Source organism: Lynx rufus, unplaced genomic scaffold (genome assembly GCF_022079265.1).
Source record: "Lynx rufus isolate CCGP_SWC_20201006 ecotype Redwood Valley unplaced genomic scaffold, mLynRuf1.p SCAF_3, whole genome shotgun sequence".
Classification (NCBI taxonomy): Eukaryota; Metazoa; Chordata; class Mammalia; order Carnivora; family Felidae; genus Lynx; species Lynx rufus.
Window position 1 is genome coordinate 10,337,471 of NW_025814845.1, and position 22,156 is coordinate 10,359,626.

The following is a 22,156-nucleotide window of genomic DNA, read 5'->3' on the forward strand; positions in this document are numbered from 1 at the left end:
CTAAATGACTGTTACTCATTAATGTTTATATGATCAGGTCCTCTTCTTGCCTCTCTGACCACTCCCTACTTTGCCTCTTTCTTGGGTTTCAACATCTCCTGACAGAGGGTATCTGCTACAAGCTCTGTCTTTTCCCTTTGTTCATCTTGCTCCATGATGGCATCTGTAGGGAAACCATCAGACTCCTGCCTATTGAACTCACTCTGTGAAAGTCTGCATAATCAGCTCAAGTTCCACTGGACTTCTTTCCTTCTGCTTTTCCCTCCAATGTCCCATTGTTACGTTAGAGTCAACATTTTTTCATTTTTTTCTTTTTTTTAGACAGAGAGAGGGAGAGAGGGTGCACATGCATGGGAGGAGCAGAGAGACAGAGAGAGAGAGAGAGAGAGAGAGAGAGAGAGAGACTCCTAAGCAGGCTCCATGCTCAGTGGTGAGCACAACATGAGCTCAATCTCATGACCCTGAGATCATGACCTGAGCCAAAATCAAGCATCAGATGCTCAAGTGACTGAGCCACCCACCCAAGCACCAGAGAGTTAACATTTATAATTAAACTCCCCATTGCCCATTACCTTCATCGCTTTTCCCCAAGCAAGCAGAGAGTGTTTGGGTCCTAAACAGGGCAGTGGTGTATGTTTTCCTACATCCATAAGCTGTGTCTAGCTGATTCTAACTTTCATTTCCCAAATTGAGTCATCTAGAAAGTCTGTCAAAAACTCATGCCTTTAGTCAGCCTCCCTGCTGTTAGAAGATAATTTTCCCAAAAAAGTTAAAATCATGGCTCTTATATGGACATAGAGATGAATACATGTTAAAGATTTTATTCAACTCATGAAGGAAACAGATTGTTGTTTATAACTAGCTCAAAAGATAATTCTGAGAACCCATGAATTTATAGATCAAGAATACTGAAATGAATATGCACATGGAGACAAGTTGTCATCAGTGAGGATGGGAACAGGGAGGCTATTGACTAGGAAGGCTGTGGTTGGAGCAGGTTTGCAGGGTGTGGTCAGAGGTATGAGACTCCATCAGACATCTAAATGCAAGTGTGGAGGATGCGGTTCCATGGGAGAGAGAGGGCAGTCAACTCACTTCTATTGTACAGGACATAATTTGCATGTCTATAAACAAGACTTGCGTTGCCCAACAATTGTCAGAGTTGTGAAAGAACTTCCTTGGAATCTAAATCAGATACGCCAGAGGAGTTTCCTCATAGTCTCTCTGGACAATGCACAGGTTTCCATGAAGGTGTAACTTTCCCCTAAACTGTTCAATCTTCTTCTTTTTTTTTTTTTTTAATTTTTTTTTTCCAACGTTTTTTATTTATTTTTGGGACAGAGAGAGACAGAGCATGAACGGGGGAGGGACAGAGAGAGAGGGAGACACAGAATCGGAAACAGGCTCCAGGCTCCGAGCCATCAGCCCAGAGCCTGACGCGGGGCTCGAACTCCCGGACCGCGAGATCGTGACCTGGCTGAAGTCGGACGCTTAACGGACTGCGCCACCCAGGCGCCCCTGTTCAATCTTCTTCTACCCTTCATGCCAACCTCTATCAGGTGTACTAAAACATAAGTTTTAGGTCCTCCAGCTTCTATAAAGTACATTATTGAGTCCATGTGGACATTGATAATAAACTCTGCCAGCCTTTCAAGATCCTCTTTAATCCAGCATCACTCTCTTTTATAACCACCTTTCATTCTAGGCAGGCCTGATCACTCTCCCCAAGCCAAGCCAATAACTTCCCACACACTCCTCCCTATTTTCATATCTTCCTCAATCATCTAAATCCTTCTCATTCGCCTGGCTCATTTCAAACTTTTTTTAGTTTTGCATTTAGTATCTAAAGACTACAAGTGAGACCTATCCTGTTCTTTAATTATCGAAGCTATGTCCACTAGACCTTGATCAATGCTTTCATTCAAACATTTTATGAACACCTTGTTTATGTGCCAGCCACCATCTATACTCTACATCTAGGGACAGGAAATCAAGACATGAAAACCTTGGCTCCCAAAATGCCTGAGGGGAAACATACAATGAGCAAACAGTAATTAGTTCTGAGACAAGCTGCTTTCAGAGCAAAAGAAGTGCACATAACCCAGATGTGGAATGTTACTGAAGGTTTCCTGGCATCAGACAAAGTCTTAGTCAAGCAGAGAAGGGGGCAGAAAGAACTGGAGCATAGGCACATATCACTCAATGAAATACCGTCTATTTTTATCTCTCACAGTCATGATATATCTTGCTTCTACTACATAATAGAGTCCTTGTGGCCAGGGACACTTTTAAATCCTGTTGTACCTTAGTGAACACTTTGTAAAATTAAGGTTTGGTCAAAGACTGTCTTACATCCCTAAGTGGCCAATAATACTGTTTGGTTAAGGACTAAAGTTACTTGGGGGCTGTGAGATTTATTTCTTCCTTCCCATTAAGTATATGAAAATGTAAATGCTGTGGTCCTTGAAGCACACTTCAGTTGGTGGATCCCTGCTACCACCCTGTGCCCCAAGCTAAAGTCAAAGATCCAGCTAAAATTAGGATCAGACACTGGTATAACATTAAGGATGGTTTTGTAACTCACCTTGTGCTTCCAAGTTCTCAGAGTTGCATTCAACCATGTGTGGGGTTTTTTTTTACAATAAAAATTTAAAATCCTCTTATTTATATTTTTAAACACCTTTCTTTCTTTCTTCCTTCCTGAGCCAAAGTCAAGAGTCCCACCGATGTTTAACCAACTGAGCCACCCAGGAACCCCTAAAACCCTTTTAAAAAAAGGAAAATGATGGGGGCATCTGGGTGGCTCAGGCAGTTAAGCTTCCGACTTTGGCTCAGGTCATGATGTCACGGTTTGTGGATTTGAGTCCAGAGCCTGGAGCCTGCTTCAGATTCTGCGTCTCCCTCTCTCTCTGCCCCTTCCCTGATCGTGTTCTGTCTCTTTCTGAAAAATAAACATTAATTTTTTTTTTTTTTTTTTTTTAGAAAAAGGAAAATGATGTTAAAATATTGAACACTATTCACAAAGCTCCTGTTTTCAAAAATAGCATTTGGGCTAACTGACGTATTACACTCCTGGACCAGACAGAAGTTCAAAAACGTTCCCCAAGAGGATATGAATAAAAATAACTCGATAGGACCACCTTCACTACTCGGACCTGTAGGGTAAAACCACACTCCTCTTCCTAGCTCCCGGGGATTCCTTGGAGCCCCGCCTCCGTACCCGCCCCTCGTGGTACGCCATTACCGCGACTCCGCCCCTCTCTCGCGCTCTCGTCGGAGAGCTGGTACGCCCCCGAGCCCTCGCCACGCCCTAGCGTCCGTCCCATCACCGTCCAGTCTGATGGTGCGTGCCTGCGCGCTCCGCCCCTTGGCATCTGCCCTCTCCCACCCCAGGCGCAAGCACACTCGGTCCCGCCCAAGCTCGGGCACGCGCAAGCCGGCCGCACCCAAAAGCCGCGCCCCTGGTGACCTTGTGCCCAGTTTCTGACTCCAGCCCCGCACCCTCTCTGGCACCTGCCCCGCCCCCTGGGCGCGCGGCCGCCGTTCCCGAAAGCCCCACCCCCCCCGGCACGCGCTCGTCCTCCCAAAGCGCCACGTGCTCGCTGGAGGGCGGTGCTGGGGCCGAGCCGGGAAGATGTTCTTGCTGCCCCTTCCGGCTGCTGGGCGAGTCGTCGTCCGACGTCTGGGCGTGAATCGTGTCTGGGGACGGGGTTTCGCTGCCGCAGACATGACGAAGGTGAGAGGCCGCCGCGGGAGTCCTGCGCGGGGCGACCGGAGCTTCGGGGCGGGTCGAGACCGCGGTGTCCGGGCTTCTGCACCAAGTTGCCGAAACCGGTTCAAAAGTTCCCTGTCTTTGCCGAGCTGGGCTCTGGCAGGGGCGGGCGGCTTTGGGCTGCCCATCCCCCGAGCATTCAGCGGTGCGCTCCCTTCCTTCTTTTGCTTGGGGGAGTGCTAGGATCCGAGCTCTGGCCGAGAGAGAGTGATAGCTGTAGCTACGGTGTCCTGATGCATTGTTTTGTTTAGTCCTCGCTGTGCCCCAGGAAGGGATGGTGCCAGTGTGGCTGTCACCGTAGCTAGGACGAAGCTCACGTTTCGTGAGGTGCAGCGCAGCGTCCTCTAAGGTCCCAGAGGCGGCCAGCCTCGGGCCCCACTCCCACCAGCTCCCACCGCCTGCTGAAGTGGAAGACCAGGAAAACAGGTCCACCGGGAGCAAATTGCCTGAAAGAGTTTCTAGAGGGAAAATAGTGTCTCTCTAGGGAAAAGGGCTTTGCACAGACACCTATATCTTCGTGAAATCAAAAGAAGAGCGTCTTGGCGGGAGAAAAGCCTTTTCCATCCAATTGATCAAAAAAAAACTTACGAAGGTCACTATGGCGGTGAGGATCTGGAAGGGGGATGGTTCGGTGAAAGGAGCACAGACTTGGGAGTCATGCTTGAGAACCAGAAAGAATGACCCTGGTGAGGAATATTCTAGATGCGGCTTGAGCTCAGGCCTCCCTCTGTATGGCAGGTGGACCAGATACTTTATCCCGTGTTCTTTCCAATACTGTGCAACATCCTATCCAGACAGCAGCTGGCTCCTGTCTCCTCAGTTCCTCATTGGTTTCACCAAATACCGGGCAGTGGGCAGTCTTAGGAAGATTAGAAGCCGGGAAAGCTATGCCAAGGAAGCGGTGTTTTTGTTTGATGGAAAAGAGAAAGGATGCTGTTTGGTCCAAGTACCAGTGTGATTTTGTGGCAAAGATGAAGGACTGTCAGAGAAGGTAATTAGGATTCTTGCTCAGTTCTGTTATTGCACATGGGCTAGTATTACTGCACCAGGTTTCTGTCTCCTGGTCTGTAGGAAGAAGAGTACATGTCCTTTCTACCTCACAGAGTTGCTGTAAGGCAGAAAACATTTTAAAGTCAAAAATTGTCATGCAAAGGCAAATAGTGATTCCTAGGGTGACTTCCTTATTTCAGTTGTTGGAGACTTGACGGGTAAGCCGCCTAAATACTGGGCACAGTGCTCTGCTCCTGCCCCTCCTGCCTCTCTGTGAAGATGCCTCCTTTTTCTTTTCTTCTCTTTCAGCCTATGAGTTGGCCAGAGTGCTTATTTGTATTGGCAGGTGCAGCCATTGGCTTTGCTGTGAACGTGTCCCAGGATGCCTGAGATTTGCATTTGAAGATTGTGGGGAAGGGAAAACTTCCCTCTACTTGGCTGGGTTCTGTGGCTGGACCTGGCAATTAAACGGACATATGACAGATTAACAGGGAAAAGTGAACAAAATTTTTCTGATGTTTTTACACGTACATGGGAATTTTCAAAAGGAAAATGAAGACCCAAAGTGCCTGAGGCCTAAAAGCTTACATACCTTTTTAAACAGTGAGAAATTGTGGGGGTGTGACAAGACAAAGGGGCTTGGGCTGGGGCAGTAAGCTATGTAACTGACTAGGAAGTAGATGGGGGGAATTAATGGAAGATAAGGGTGATTTTAGTAGGTTTGTTTGTGTAGGTCCATTTTAATGTCAACTCCTAGTTTCTGGTGATAAGAATGTTCTCTTCTCAGTACAGGAAAGTACCTTTCTTATGGGAAATTTTTTGCCCTGCTTTTAGGTGGAAAGTGGGATGTCAGAGAGCCTTTCCCGCACCTGCTTTTTATTCATGTGTCTTTAGCTCAAAATAGTCAACATGCCCAAGTGACGTATTTTGGGGTGGCCTGTTCTGAACCCCTTTTGAGGTCTAACTTGGTTAAAAAATGAATTTGTTTTCTTACACAAAACACCTTTCTGCCCTTCTTTATTTGGAAGTAAAAAAGGAAACGCTTTATTTGGTGAAAGTCATTTGTTGGCAGAGACCAGGAAGACCCAGGACAGGTAGCACTTACAGCCTTGCTTTGGCAGGAATTTGAAACTTTTAGGCAGGATGTGAGTGTAGCGGACTGCCCAGCACCTGCTTCTTTTTCAGCTTTGTCCTTGAGGGGAACGCAGTTTGGGTGGAATTATTTGCTGCTTCTGGAATGTGGGGACCTTTGAGTCTCCCTAAGGGATCTACTGTAATTATATTCTTTTTTTTTTTTTTTTTTTTTCCGGCTTATTCTTTCTCAGGGTCTTGTTTTAGGAATCTATAACAAAGAAAAAGAAGACGATGTGCCGCAGTTTACAAGTGCAGGAGAGAATTTCGATAAATTAGTGTCTGGAAAGTTGAGAGAAGTTTTGAACATGTAAGTATTCACCTATGGGTTCTGGTTTTTAAAACGCCCTGAAATCAAAAGAGAATTTTTTTTTTAATGCTTTGTTAGTAGATAAAAATGAACGGAAGTAAGTTGGCTGCTATCTTCTCAGTAGAAGTGAAAGTATTCATGCCTGGAATGCACTTTGGTACTTTGCCTTTTAGTAGGGGTGGGTGTACAATTCTGGGAAGTCAGGCTACTTCAGATCACAAACATGTTATGAGAGACTGACCCAGAAGGATCTGGAAAGTACCAGATTTCCTTAGCTCACCTTCTTCCTACCTGCCTGTTTTCCCACCAGCCTGTTTACCTCCTCTAATGCCCCTTCACTTATGGGGGACAGTGTCCCTGGACTAGTTCAAAACTGCTTGAGGGTGTCACTCCTTTCTTGGCATGCCTTGAGTTTCAGGAGCTTCTCAGAGTCTCAAAGTGAATCACCTGGGGGTATAGTTGGACTACAGATTCTAAGTCAATAAGTCTGGGTGGGGCCTATAGTTGGAGCACTTTTGGTTTAGCTACAGGTTAAAGAAGGTAGGGAAACATTGGAGTTTCTAAGTCCTTCTGAGCTGCGGGCCACTTTTGGCAGAAAGAGAAGTGTTAACATAAAGCCACTGCAAGTACATACTATGTGGGGCATAGATCAACCTACTAGAATCTAATAGATGTAATCTGATAATCATAGTAATTGTCTCATCACCGGGCAACAGAACTTGTGTCCCTTCTCAATGACCAGTCCTTCACCAGTAGACCACCTTCTCAAATGCTGTGATTAAGTCATTAATGCAAAAGCCAGCCTGACAAAGTATAGTTCAACCTGGCCTTCCTGACCGATAACTACCAGCTGTGGGACCAGGGCATCCAGCCCTCTAGCTATAAGGCTTTGCCATCTGCTTTGTTTTGAAATTGAACTGTATCCCATCTGTATATAACCCCCCACCCGCCCCAGCAGTCTCCAGGCTGAACACCACAGTCAGGTCAACCATGACGAAGATGGGAGATTCAGGCTCGCCTTCATCTGGGGCTCCGCTCTCCTCTGTAGCCACACGTTACCCATCCATGGTGTTGCTTTCTGTAGTTGTTTTCATATAAATTTGTATGAACTGTAATGTGGAAGTTTGCTGAATAATTTTTGAGCTAGAATTAGAAGTGCTGCAGCTGAAGAATCAGACCTGTGAGGATTCTGTACGTTGATAAAAGCATAAATGCAGCAAACTCACAGAAGCAGCAGAGTATTATAATAAACCTAAAGGTGTGACTATGTCACTGCCCAAAGGAGCAGAGCAAACTAGATTTTAAAACCTGTTTCCTCTTGTTTTAGATCTGGACCTCCTCTGAAGGCAGGCAAAACCCGAACCTTTTATGGTCTGCATGAGGTATGAGATGAAGATTAGGTTCATTTGGCAAAGCCTCAGTGAGCACCCTCCTGAGTGCCAAGTATGGGGACTGCGTAGTCATGGAGAAAATTTCCTATCAGATTGTTTGCATGCTTTTGTCACCGTATTAAGCCATAAATTCTAGTTAGATTTGAGGGGCAGTTTGCGGTCAAATAGCACAGCATCTCCTGCATTCCTCAGTCTATCGACTTTCTTTATTCAATTGCCATAGAATTTCTGTACTCAAATGACATAGAATTATTTGCAGGATTACCTTCACTCTACCTTTTAAATACACAAGTGATAAAATTTTACCAAGATACAGGGTAAAAAAAACCAAAATAACCGAATCACACGGTGAAGTTCCTGTGCTGAGGCGAAGGTAGTTGTGTGGGAGATCATGTACCATTCCTGCTTGAAAAGGATGTTTTAAAGACAGGAAGTGGTTGATTTTGTGTGTGTGCTGAACAGGACTTCCCGAGCGTGGTGGTGGTCGGCCTCGGCAGAAAGACAGCTGGAATTGATGAGCAGGAAAACTGGCATGAAGGCAAAGAAAACATCAGAGCTGCTGTAGCAGGTCATTACCGTTGTGAAGTGTAAGGTTGATGGAGAGTCTTGAGGATGTCGTCTTTAAATTCTCTCTTCCCCTCATTTTATCCTCTTAATCACCACCCGACTGCGGTCACAGAAAACCCTCATCTGAGTAAATATTCAGTTTCTCTTACACCGTATGCCTGGCCTTATGTTGGCTACAGAAGGTTAGCTTATGGAGTTTTAGTTTGGGTATTTCCATAGCTTGTGTTTGGAGCTTTCAGACCATTTATTCACTCGTGTAGTAGGACCTTAGAGCTCGATTTTACCAGAAAGTTACAGTGGATTTTCTGCTTTTTGTAATACAAACCTGTTGTTGCCCAACTTCTAAATGATGTGGATTCCTCTTTTTTACCAGTCAGAGAAAAGGGCTGCAAAGTGCAGGGTGCTTGTTTATTACTGCTTACCAAAGGTAGGTGCCTGTCCCACTTGGCCGTGTGCATGGTTTACAAGTTGAGGAAGACGCAGCTGAGTCACCGCAAAGCTGAGCAGCAGAGTGAGGCCTTTACCACAGAGACTGTGGTTAAAGACGCTTTGAAGACATCGCTGAGGCGGTGGCAATTAGCTTGATTGATCTTTGGCTCTGTGTATTTCATCTGTGCCTGCTAAATCTACTTTCAAAGTTCACGGGGAGTGATTCGTTTACAACTTTTATTTGCAACTTTTTGCTGACCTGATCTTAATAAAGTGCTGTGTTACTAATGTACTTGACTCAGTTCTTTGCTGTTGCTAATCTGGCAAGCTCTTGGTGGCTGGGAAGCTTCATCAGCAGATTGTAGTGTTCCTGAAGTAATATGGTGACGGCAGCCACTTCTGATGGCCCACTCTGCCAGGAGCTAGATGAGTCCTTTTATCTGTGAGTCTGTCTTCCACAACCTGTGAGGCATGTACACCTCCTCACTTTACAGAAGGAGAAATGGAGGCTCAGAAAGGTCAAGTGTCAGCTGGGATTTGAACCCCAGTCCTCTTTTCTCAGCCCACAACCGTGCCTCTGCCTTTCGCCAGTGAGTTGCCTCTGACTGACTCCAGTTTTCCGGTTCCTCTGTCCTTCTGAAGCGGGGTGCAGGCAGATTCAGGACCTGGAGATCTCTTCGGTGGAGGTGGATCCCTGTGGAGATGCGCAGGCGGCTGCGGAAGGAGCAGTGCTCGGGCTCTATGAGTACGATGACCTGAAGCAGAAGAAGAAAGTAGTTGTATCGGCAAAGCTCCACGGAAGGTGATGGAATGAAGCCAGGCCCGGGGTTGCATTTCTTGACCTTCAGATAGTGGGACATTTGGATATAACCACATACGAGCTTTTCAGTACAGGCACTGCCACATGGCTTATCTGTGACCTCCCGCATCACCTGAGCCATTTTAAGAGTATGGTAACTGTCCATGTTCTGCTCCTGGCTTTCGCCATGTGCACGTTTTGACCCATGGCTTCCCACTCCCTCCATGCTTGCTGGTTACTAGGAAGCCAGACCCAGTTAGCTCTCTGAAGAGGGAGGGAATAAGGTGACAGGTAGGTCCCAGCAGGTTTCTTTCTTTCTTTTTTAATGTTTATTCATTTATTTATTTTTGAGAAAGACAGCGTGATCCAGGAAGGGGCAGAGAAGAGAGAGAGGGAGAGAGAGAGAGAGAGAGAGAGAGAGAGAGAAGATCCCAAGCAGGCTCCGTGCTTTCAGTGCAGAGCCCAACGTGGGGCTTGAACTCACAAATCATGAGATCATGACCTGAGCTGAAGTCGGACACTTAACCAATTAAGCCACGCAGGCGCCCCCCAGTGGGTTTTGATACAGTTTTCATTTAGCCAGCATCTGTAGGCACTGAGTTAAATTCCAGGATACACAGAGGAAGAGCTATGGTCCTTGCTCTTGTGGTCTAGCGGGGAGACTCATTTCTCAGCCGACTTAATGAGCACCTGCTATATTGCAGCCCTATCCGGGGGTCTGGGAGATAAAGCCTCTCTTGTTAGGAACAGACAGAGGTGAGACCTTCAAGACGTGGGGCTGTGAGGACACAGCCCGGTGGTTGGCAGCTGTCGTGGACTGGTTTGGAACGAGGGCCCCGTGACCAGTCAGTCGGGCTTTGAATCCTGGCTCCCCTGCCTGCTGGCTGAGTAACGTCAGCGAAGTGATTGAAGTCTCTGTTACACGTTCTTCGTTTGTTCAGTAGAGCTGTAATTCCAGCCTCCTAGGGCCTTTATGACGATGGAAAGACACTGTCAAGTGTGTGGCACATGGTAAACCCTCCAAACTACGAGCTGTTTTATCTGTCTCTGTGCCACCTGTATTAGTTCCTGTTGTGCATAAGGAGAGCTGGTGGGGGCGGGGGGTGGTGGTGGCTCCTGGTTGGCTCAATCAGTTAAGCATCGGACTCTTGACTTCAGCTCAGGTCATGATCTCATGGTTTGTGGATTTGAGCCTCGGGTTGGGCTCTGCATTGATAGTGAGGAGCCTGCTTGAGATTCTCTCTCTCCCTCTATGTCCCTCCCCCATGCGCACTTGCTCTCTAAATAAATAAATAAATAAACAAACAAACTTAAAGAAAGGAAGAAGAGCTGAGATCGTGAAACACATGCGCATGTCCTTTCTCTTAAAGCTGGTCGTTGCCCTTCGGTGCGGTGGTGTTCAGAGCCCTGACCCAGGCACAGAGAAGGCAGAAAGACCTTCACGTCCACTTCAGGACTTTGCGGTGTGCTTGCTGTCCAGTGAGCACTGGAGGCTGCATCATCCCTGATGCAGTGAAGGAGGACAACATGGGCCTTTGGAAATGTGGAAACCTCCTCCATCAGTGTGTGTTAGAGTTAGGGCTTCAGAGACCCATCAGTCCACCCCTTGTTCATGCACATGAAATGCAAAATGCTTACCACCTCTGACTCAGCTCAGCAAGGGCTGTGTTTTCTAGCTCTTGTATGTTGCCCCCCCCCCCCCCCACTGCCCCAGGTCAGAGCACAGAGAATGATCCAGGTCCCATGTGTCCGTTTTGCACCTGTAGTCTTTGTCTTTTGTTTTTATAGGGTAAGGGCCCTCCTAGTTGCGACACAGTTAGTGTCTTGACAGGCTGTCTCGTGGTGACCTTGTGCTTTCTTCTACCAGTGGGGACCAGGAGGCCTGGCAGAAGGGAGTCCTCTTTGCTTCTGGACAGAACTTGGCACGCCACCTGATGGAGACTCCAGCCAATGAGATGACGCCAACCAGATTTGCTGAAATTATTGAGAAGAATCTCAAGAGTGCTAGTAGTAAGACAGAGGTTCATGTCAGGTAATTCAGCGTCATGTCAGTTACCCCAAAAAGAAACCTTGTGCCCATTAGCAGGCACTCTTCATTTCCATCTCCCCACCCAGCCATCAGTTGGTGAACATTCGGGTGCTTCTCTACCTTTTGGATACCATGAATAATGCGGCTCTGAGCATTGATGTCCATGTTTTTGTATGAACATATGTTTTCATGTCTCTTAGGTGTGTGCCTAGGAGTTGAATTGTTGGATCAAATTGTAACCGTTTAGCTTTTTGATAATTTGTATATCTTGTTTTGGTGAATTATTTCTATCTTTTTTTGACATAAGTAAAGAGCACAGCATGCCTAAGTTGGCATGAAATGAGAATCTCTGCCTTGTAGATTCCTAAATTGGGTACCAGAGCTGGTTCCTGGGCAGCCCTGTGTGGTCATCGTCAGCAGCTGGGCTGTGGGAGGTAAAAGCTACCCCTCCAGGTTCTGTTACCCTCTTGTGATCTTCCCATAACCCTGTAAGCAAAACAAGTCTGACCTTGGGGGAAATTTATGATTAAAATAAGTCAGTGGATATTTGCTTTACCTAGATAATTGTTTACTACCAGTGTTGTATCTCAGGGGAGCTTCCATTTAAAATATCTTCAGTACTTAGTTGTGACTGGAGTTCACGTTATTTGGGGAAATCCCTATGGTCTAGATAGAGTGAATAAAAATGTATAGTTTTTAGAAAATGCAGCACTTGATAAGACGCACTTGATAAGATAAAATCCAGAGCTTGATAAGATATTTGGAACAGTTAGCATATGTTTAATTTGTAGCAACATTTAGTCTCTCTATAAAGGTGTTTTGGCAAAGACTGTTACTTTTTTGATCTGAGGAGACACCAGAGCTACTTTGTGTCAGCGGATAGTGACTGTGTGGTTACACACCAGTGAGGGTGCCTCCTGTGTGCCTGGGAATTGGGCACACAAATGCGGATGGTGGTGGTCCTTGACCTCAAAGAAGTGAGGAGCTTATAGGAAGGAACAGGCAGGAAAATGGGGGTGTACGGAGGATCCTGCCCAAGCAATAGTCAAGGAGGGTTCTGGGAAAGTTGAAAAGTTTGCCAATGAAAAGGGTGCCTAAGCAAAGTCTGGAGGTTCCTTGGAAATTAGCAGATGGAGAGAGTGGGGTGGGGCATTTCAGGTGCAGAAGCATGTGTTTGGTGGTCCCTTGGAAACTGCGGGGCTGGTGGCCCAGCCAAGGGGAGGTTCGGCCACAGAGGAGGTGGGTCAGGTCGGTATAATTCATTAAACTGAGGCAGCTGCATCTGACGGCTGTAGTGTGGATGGGTACGAATCAGAGAAATACAGACAGGACTTCCAGAAGGACAGGATTTTAACAAGGCATCAAGTACTGAGTTTGTGATTAAAAAATGCCCATGATATACAGCCTTGCTGCTTTTGAAGTGGGTGTTGTTTTGTTTTTGTCATCCTTCTGTCTTTATGTTCTTTTCTCTCTAGAGTCTGGTGGCCATCTCTCCATGACACAACCCTAGTTTAATAGTTTCTTTTTTTTTTTTTTAATTTTTTTAACATTTATTTATTTTTGAGACAGAGAGAGAGAGAGCATGAACAGGGGAGGGTCAGAGGAAGAGGGAGATGTAGAATCTGAAACAGGCTCCAGGCTCTGAGCTGTCAGCACAGAGCCTGACACGGGGCTCGAACCCACAGACTGCGAGATCATGACCTGAGCCGAAGTCGGACGCTTAACCGACTGAGCCACCCAGGCGCCCCCCTAGTTTAATAGTTTTAACGAATGGGTAGTCAAGTGTGGGAGGAGCACTCCTTGGATATGGCTGTTTCTGCTTGGCCGGTAGGAGTGTAGGATTTCTCTCCTGGCCTAGTTACTGTGGCCAGAAATCAGTACAAAGCCCTTTGTATCCCTTGCCTACGAGGAATAGCGATATGGCGTCTGTTTTCTGGTTGGCACCACCGTTAGATCATCCCCAGCGATCCCGTGTTTGTTAAATAATTACTAGTTTTCCCATTTCAAGCAGACATCTCAAACTGCAGTTGAAACCGTGAGAAATGGTGTCACAACATTGAAAAGATCAAATTCCAGCAATTCTAAAAAAGCAAAGAAAGGCGATACTTTAGTTCACTCATTGAAGTGTATCTTTATGAGGGTTTTTCTTTGTTGTTTTCTTTTATTGGTTAGGTTTTTTTGTTCTTTTTTTTTTGTGTGTGTGTGTCATTTTAGAAATACAAAAAATAAAGCAGTGGACCCTGTAACTGTTTTTAAGCACCATTTGTGGTTTCAGAGCCTCGCTAACTTTATCTTGCATTCAAACTTTGGATATGTGTGAGCAGATGAGGGGGAGCAAATCAAGTAATAAGCACTTACTGAGTCTGTACTGTTATCCGACATTGTATTACGCACCATGGATGAGCTCTCTTAGTAATTCTATAGTTAATCTTCTGACAGATACATCTTTGACCTCATTTAATAGATGAGGAAACGCTTAGAATCAAGTGATTGGCTCAAGAACATGCAGAAAGCAATTAGGAAGTGATCATTGAAGCATTATGTCGCACATTTTAGGAGTTTTACACGCATATGAGCTTTTTCTAAGCTACTTTGAAATAGAGCTAACCGTAAGTGTGTTGACTTTTCACCTTTTCTGCCCTGTAGACCCAAATCTTGGATTGAGGAACAGGAAATGGGATCGTTCCTAAGTGTGGCCAAAGGATCCGATGAGCCTCCAGTCTTCTTGGAAATTCACTACAGAGGCAGCCCCGATGCAGGCGAAGCGCCCCTGGTGTTTGTTGGGAAGGGAATTACCTTTGACAGGTACCTCTTTATGCATCTTTGCTTTGTGTTTTGGGGAATGCTTTGTGTGGACTTGTATTGTTTATGTAAAGTTTGCTTCAAAAGCACAGTGTTTGGTCAAATCTTACGTTACTTTAAATGTATTACTGTGTGTCAGAGACTCTGTTAGGCACTTTACATATGTCACCCCTGGTCTATCCTCTAGGAGTTAGGCAGACATTCTATAGATAAGGAAACCCCAAGTTGGAGAGATGAAATAATTTGCTCAGAGCCCCATAACTAATACCAAGTGTTGGAAGTCAAACTTGGGTCTGTCTTTAAAATGACTTGATCTTGGGGCGCCTGGGTGGCGCAGTCGGTTGAGCGTCCGACTTCAGCCAGGTCACGATCTCGCGGTCCGGGAGTTCGAGCCCCGCGTCGGGCTCTGGGCTGATGGCTCGGAGCCTGGAGCCTGTTTCCGATTCTGTGTCTCCCTCTCTCTCTGCCCCTCCCCCGTTCATGCTCTGTCTCTCTCTGTCCCAAAAATAAATAAACGTTGAAAAAAATTAAAAAAAAAAAAATAAAAATAAAATGACTTGATCTTTCCACCATACACTTTGATTCTCCGTGTGGATGTTAAAGATCCCTCGTGTGGGTGCAGGGATACAGCTGTTTGGATCATACAGCCTCCTGTCTGCCCTGTTTCACGTTGCTTTGTTTAGCTGACCAGCCTGGCTTCCATTAATCCTGTTCAGCCGTAAGTATTCCTTAGAATTGGAAACTGATTATTTCAAGCAAGCAGAAACTGAGGTGGAGAAGATGGTATGGGTATTTCCGGAGGAAGCGTTGGCTGCTGAATACTAGTTCAGAGATGCCAATTAAGTGTGAGCGTTAAAAAGGATTACGTGGCCAAAGATTGCGGTGGATAAAACACGTGAGATTTTCGTTTTGTTTTAACTACGGGACTTCTCAGGGCACAGGATGTAGCATTTTCTAAATTCCCTTCGGTGGGAATTTACTTCTCGTGGGACTCATGGTCCCTGGAAACTACTTTGGAAAATGCTGCTACGTGTCCATTAAATCTGGGTGTCTCCAGTACACGTGCACACCCATTCAGAGACTCTGGTACGTGAATGGAGTGTGCTTACAGGAGTGTGCTGGGCACGGTGACGCCCGTCCTGGGCAGAGCTGGCCGCCAGCAGAGTCTTCCTGATGTTAGCCTCCTGTGTCTTCTGCCCACAGGTCCACCTCCTCTCCTTTGAAGCATTGGGCTCCAAACGATCCTCAGTAAAAGATTCAAGCTCATACTATTCAAAATATGCACATTGATTTTTCAGTTCCATTCATATGCTATTGTCACTTAAGTGTTTATTCTAAAACACTATGGCAAGGAAGAATTAGAGCACAAAAGTGGTGCTGTGTTTAATGGTCTTGCCAATTGTGATGATTTTATATTGTCTTGGGCTCATATCTCAATGCAGTGTTAACATTCAGTGTGAAGTTTATTGTTAATTCAATTCCATACTTGAGTGTTTGCTGTGAGAATTTTGAGCAAGGAGACCTTGGTAAAGTAGAAAGCTTCCTCGCGGGAGTGAGAGGCTCAGATAAAGATGGGAAGGGAAGGAGAGGGTAGTGCAGCAGGAAGTCGGGCAGGGGAAGGAAGGACGGTGGAGGCTGCAAGGCAGGAAGGACGAGGGAGCCCCTGGAGCTGACAGAGCACCTACAGCAGAGCCTCACAGGGAAGAGGACGCAGTGGCTAGAGAGGTTGGTGGAGCCGGGTCCTTCTGGGACCGGTGGCATTTTGGACTTGGCTCTAAGAACAGTATGAAGTAACTGAAGGGTTTCTAGCCAAGGCAAAGAATGACATGGGATTTATGTATGTAGTGAAATTCATCCTTGAAGTATTCAGTTCGAGGAGTTTAACAAATATGCATAGCCCTGCACCAGCCCCCGCTCCTGTGAAAACAGTATCCTTCCATCACCCCAGACACCAGCCTGGTGCATTTTGCAGGTGTCCCTTTCCCACCCCTGCCTCAGGCCACCAGTCATCTTTGTGTGGCTGTGGATGAATGTTTCTTGTTCTAGAAATTCATTCTCATGGGATCTTTTAAGTCTTCTTTCTTCTTTTCTTCTTTTCTTTTAAGCCTGCTTTCTTCTGCATCGTGTCTGTGACATTCACTCATGTTGGCCACATCAGTAATTGGTTGCCTTTTATCACTGGGCTGTATTCCGTTATATGGAAACACCAAAGTATATTCATTGTAACTGCGTGTTTCACTATACACAGTGACCGAACTTCTCCACAGTGGTTGTGCCATTTTGCATTCCTGCACACAGATCCGGCTGTGGCGCGTCCTCCCCAGCCTCTGATACTGTCATTCTTGGATTCTAGCTCTTCCTGGGGATGTGTGGCATAGCTCGGAGGTTCATTTTGAGTGTGATTAGTTCCCTAATGACTAATGGTGTTTAGCATTCTCACTGCGAGTATTGGCTGTTGGTATATCTTTAGTGAAGTGTCCAAATCTTTCGCCTTTTTTTTTTATAGGACTGATGGTCATGCTGAGTTAGAAGTTTTTAAAACTATACATTGTATACATTGTTGTATTCTAGATAATAAACCCTTTGTGGTCAGTATTTGAAAGTATCTTTTTTTCCCCCACTCTCAGGCTTGCCTTTTCATTTTTTTAAGTGACCTCTTTTGAGGAGCAGTTTTAATTTTGATGAAGTGTAATTTATCAATTTTTACTTTTATACTTCATGCCTTTGTTGCCCTGTTTAAGAAATTATTGCCAATGCCCAGGTCTGTGTTTTCTTTTCTAAGTGTTATGGTTTTAGCATTTAAGACTATGATCCATTTTGAAATTTTGCATATGCTGTGAAAAGCATGGCTTTTTTTTTTTTCTTTCCATATGGATGTCTTTTTGTTGCAAACCTATCTCTTTGAAAGACTGTCCTTTCTCCATTGAACTACCTTGCACCGTTGTTAAATCAGTTGACCATATAATTACAGGTCTAACTCTGGCCTCTTTGTCATTTCCCCAGGACCTTGCAACCAAGTGTCTAATGAGTACAGCTCTGTCTTGAAATGTTGTAACATGACCCTCCAGTTTTGCTCTTTTTCAAAATTCTTTTGGCTGCATCATTTGCATTTACATATCAATTTTAGAATCCACTTAGGATTTTTTATACACACACACACACACACACACACACACAGAAAACTTGCTGGGATGTTGGTTGAGATATTTTGTATTTTGGTAAGAATAGTCATTGTGTGGGTAATGAAATGAAGGGGGTAATAAGATTGACATAGGGAGACCTTAATATATAGGAGCTGCGGCAGACATCTCCATGACATGATGATGTCCTCACCAGAATGGATTCAATAGAAAAGAAATGGATGGATTTGAGAGCAGTCTAACAGGTGAGCAGTGAGAACTGCTGCTCTTTGGTGGTTACTTTGAACTGTAGTCCTATGAATGGAAGGTTGAGAAGGATGTGGCCAGTAGACAGAATGACCTCATGTACCAGTGTGTTTCCTTTGCCCCCATGGGGTTCTCCCTGGACTTCTTGGACCAACAGTGTATTTCTTTTCTTATTCTGAGCCAGTGGATCGTCTTTAATTCTAGGTGTAATTGACAGCCATCTAATTATCCAGAGCTTCTGAGATGAGTGAGAATTAGGACCTAATCTCTAAGGAAAGCAGACCTCAGTGCAGGGAATAGACTCTGGAACCGCCCGGTCAGGTCAGCAGCACATCTCAGAACTCACAGTGCGAGCCCCAGCTCCAGGCCCAGCCTGCAAAGCCTGTGGCTTCCGGACTCTTGCAGACTGGAAGCAGAAAAGTCACTAGGTTGTCAGAGAAGCCTGTTTGGGGCAGTAGTTTGGGTTTCTTGCCAACTGAAACCCATCTCGGCTCTTGGGTTTGAGCACTGTCTTTAAGGCTTCTGGGGAGCATCTTCCTCATGCCTCTGCCTGATTCAGGTTGTATTTTGCCATCGGCAGGATGGAGTGCACCTTAGGGGTGTCGGAAGGAATTGTCCTTGTGTCCTTCTGTGGCTTGCGAGGGATCCTCCCAGTCTTCTGAGCTTGTTGGCTTTTCTTAACAGTTTGTGACCCTCAGGTTCAATAAGTTGACTGACTCACAAAATTTGCTGAAAAGACACGTCTATGTGGGTGTCAGGAGCTAATGAGCTAATACAGAGATGGGTTTGAACAGCACCGATTACATGACTTAGTAATGGCTCCACTGACACTGCTATGTTTCAATCAACAAGAAATAAAATGAGCCAGGACACCCATTTATGTTTTTATAAAGACTGTGATATCATCTTTTAAAATGTTAAGTCATTCAGATTCTCAATTTAGAAACTTGAATTTTCTTTGCCAGGTAGATGATGCCTCAGCTTATATATTCTTTCTTAAAGGGACGTGAGCCCTCTCTTTCGCCACTGATACGGCTGCTGTCCTTTCCCCCCACAGTGGCGGCATTTCCATCAAGGCCTCTGCAAATATGGACCTCATGAGGGCTGACATGGGAGGAGCTGCCACCATCTGCTCAGCCATCGTCTCTGCTGCCAAGCTGAACCTACCCATTAACATCGTAGGTGAGGGGACAAGGGGCGTGTCCTGGAGAGTTCTGGAATCCAGTCAAATGGCAGAGTGGGCAGCAAACATAGTTTCCTCTAACCTGAAAAAAATCAGGAAATGTGTTTGTTTTTTTAAGATTTAATTAATAAACTAATTTAGAGAGCAAGCGAGGGAGGGGCAGAGAGACAGGGAGAGAGAATCCCAAGCAGGCTTCATGCTCACCATGGAGCTTAAGGAGGGGCTCAGTCTCACGACCATGACATCATGACCTGAGCCAGTATCAAGAGTCGGCCGCTTAACTGACTGAGCTTGACCAACAGCTGCCCCAGGAAATGGTTTTTAAATAGCTTTTCCTCAAGCAGAAGCTGGTAGCTAAGTGTCTTCTTGTCTGAACTGGTGGAGTTAAATGTGGGCCGTAACTAGAATTGAGTTTTTGTACTTCTGCAGACAGTGGTTAGCAGTCAGGGGCACCCAATGTGGGGCTTGTGACTTAACTCCAGTGAAAACCGCTCAGCAGTCGTGGAAGAACACCTCCAGCTCATTCAGGGGTGGCCTCATCGGGCTTGTGGCCGATTACAAGGCATGAAATACAGAAAATGCCTGGGACACAAGAAGTGTTCCATCCACAGCCACTCTTTGTGTCATTCAGGATGGCAGACGCTGCTGGGGGCTCACTGTGTCTCAGGAGTGTGGGGATGGCGGGGGAGGACTTAGGTTAACTGACTGCCCGGTGTCCCATCCGTGGTTTATACCAAGGGAAGGTGAACTTGGAAGTCAGGTCTGTTTCACATGTGCCTCCCCCGTCCTGCCAATATCCTCGTCCTATTTTGCTGAACTTTCGAAAGTAAATTGCAGACATATGCCAGGTCACCCCTGAATGCTTCAGCGTGTGTCTGTCTCCTAAGAACAAGGACACCCTGTGCAACAACAATACCATTATTTCCAGGAATTTGATACACAGTCCCCTAATTCAGACTTCCCAGTTGTCCACAGAAATGTTTATTTTGTGCACACAGGCACACACAAGTTTTTATTTTTGAAATCTGAGAGCCGGTTAAGGATCACACATTGCATGTGGTTGCCATGTCTCCAATTTTTTTCTATTTTGGAATCTTTTCCTCCCCTTTTATTTTATTCTTTCATGACATTGGCAGTTTTGAAGGGTTCAGGCTTGTCTTCTGATGGTCCACAATTTGGATTTATTTGGTTGTGTCTTCAGGATAGAATCAGATTAGACTCCTTGATAAGAACACTACATGAGTGTGCACTTCCTGTTGCTGGTGCACGTGATGTCATTTGGGTCACTGGTGATGCTAAATTTGATCACTTGCTTAAGGTAATGTCTCTGGCATACTTCTGATGGCCCACCAGTGTCCTCGGTCCTCGGGGGGGTGAGTTTGGACCCGGCACATTCCATGTTCATTCATATATGCTTTTCCAATAGGTTTGGCCCCTCTCTGTGAAAACATGCCCAGCGGTAAGGCCAACAAGCCTGGGGATGTCGTTAAAGCCAGGAACGGGAAGACCATACAGGTGTGTGAGTGGAAGACAGCCCTCCCCATTCGGGTGTTCCTATAGGAATCCCCAGTGGCCACATAAACACACTTGAAGGGAAGCAGAGCGTGAGCTCCATTTAGAGGAGGGCGGTGTCTTTATTTAAGTGGCCTTCCATGCAGTTAGAAGTATTTTATGGGGAATTTTAAGAACATTTTCCCTGTCTTACTGTTCCTCCTATGTGCTACACACACAAATTACAAGTCTGCAGCAGGCCCTGTAGAGCACAGCAAAGCAGGAAAGCGAGAGCTGTCTTTACCTGTGCCATGATTAGCTTTTTCCGTTTTGGTGTTCAGGCGGGGCACACCGACCTGAATCATGGACTCTGCACTCCTGGTGATGTGGCAGCGGGTTCTCTGCTGGGGCACCTGCATGCATGCACGCACTGCCCATAATGCCTGGGCCTCTGTGTAAAAGTAGGGAATATAATATATATAAAGTTGCTTAAGTTGCAAAGAGTTCTGTCTGGAGATCCAGGCTGCCCTTTCACTGTAACTTTCTTAAACTCTTTAGCCTCTTTGTTTTCAGAAATCTTGAAATCTTCCTTTATCCTGTGAGAAACTTGTTGGTAAAATAGACCAGACATTTTCTATTTATTCTTGCTTTCAAAGCCATGAATGAGCGTTTGGTCATCAGCTCTGGTACAGGGCTTATGAAAGCATGTTTGCTCTTCAGATTAAATCTGTTCCTATTCTTTTTTTTTTTTTTAATGTTTATTTTTGAGAGAGAGAGAGACAGAGTGCCAGCAGGGGAGGGGCAGAAAGAGAGGGAGACACAATCCGAAGCAGGCTTCAGGCCCTGATCTGTCAGCACAGAGCCCGATGTGGGGCTCAAACTCACGAGCTGTGAGATCATGACCTGAGCCAAAGTCGGCCACTTAACCGATTGAGCCACCCAGGTGCCCCTAAATCCGTTCCTATTCTAATTGAAGTATGTTTTGATACTGAGTAACAGATGTCACACTGGCTTTTCTTACATTTAAGTTAAACAGTGTTGTATCCAGTTTTGATACTCATTGTTTGTGTTATCTTACCCTTTTTTTTTTTTTTTTACCCTTCTCTTTGCAGGTCGATAACACAGATGCAGAGGGGAGGCTCATACTGGCTGATGCACTTTGTTATGCGCACACCTTTAACCCAAAGGTCATCATCAATGCTGCCACCCTAACAGGTCAAACAGCCTGCTTTTCCTACCTTTGTTTGAGGAAAGCCGTATTTGCTGGCATAGGGCGCACACGTTAACTCAGGGTGTGATTTTGCTGAACGTGGGCTCGCTCCACTTGCATTCAGACATCTTTCACCATAGGAATCGTTCTGCAGCTTAAACTGGTTTGGACGTTGGATTTGTGGTTTTAAAACATCTCAGGCTATATCTCTTAAAAAAAAAAGAAATAACAAGTGGGTTATATCAGCCCACCCAGAGTGACATCTAAAAATGACATGAGATGTTTGTGGTGTTATTGCTATTTGATACAGACCCGAAAAGGTTAGTGATAAATCCCCAAATCAGTAGCTGTTTGCGTTAATCAAAACGTACCTGATGCCAGCTGAGTTTTCTGAACTTCCTGTACTTGACGTTACAAAGAAACAAAAACCTCAGAGGGTGGGTAGGGAGGTCCTCATTTAACAGGTGGTGTGGTGCGAAGCGTAAGCTCCAAGGCTGGATTTGGGCGTCTCCCACTTAACAGTCGTTCAGCCTTGGGCAAGTTACCTGACCCCCTAGAGCATCAGTACCTGGGACAAAGTGCATTTGCCTGGCAGATTGGGAGATAGGGAGTTTTTAGAAAGCCTAATACAGTGCCCACACGGGGCGGGCATTGGATGAAGGAAGG

The 22,156-nt window shown here is 45.7% G+C and overlaps 1 protein-coding gene across 1 annotated transcript in view; it reads left to right on the forward strand.

The window, feature by feature from the left end:
• The first annotated feature begins 3,491 nt into the window (after positions 1-3,491).
• The window catches only part of LAP3 (leucine aminopeptidase 3), a 28,321-nt gene continuing 9,656 nt past the window's right edge, over positions 3,492-22,156 (forward strand). Inside the window, exons 1-10 of the mRNA XM_047091061.1 lie at positions 3,492-3,736; positions 6,088-6,203; positions 7,531-7,585; positions 8,057-8,162; positions 9,233-9,392; positions 11,257-11,421; positions 14,065-14,223; positions 18,664-18,788; positions 20,216-20,304; positions 21,393-21,495. Of these exons, the coding sequence (XP_046947017.1) occupies positions 3,635-3,736; positions 6,088-6,203; positions 7,531-7,585; positions 8,057-8,162; positions 9,233-9,392; positions 11,257-11,421; positions 14,065-14,223; positions 18,664-18,788; positions 20,216-20,304; positions 21,393-21,495 (1,180 nt within the window). The 5' untranslated portion in view covers positions 3,492-3,634. The remainder of the gene's footprint in view (positions 3,737-6,087; positions 6,204-7,530; positions 7,586-8,056; positions 8,163-9,232; positions 9,393-11,256; positions 11,422-14,064; positions 14,224-18,663; positions 18,789-20,215; positions 20,305-21,392; positions 21,496-22,156) is intronic.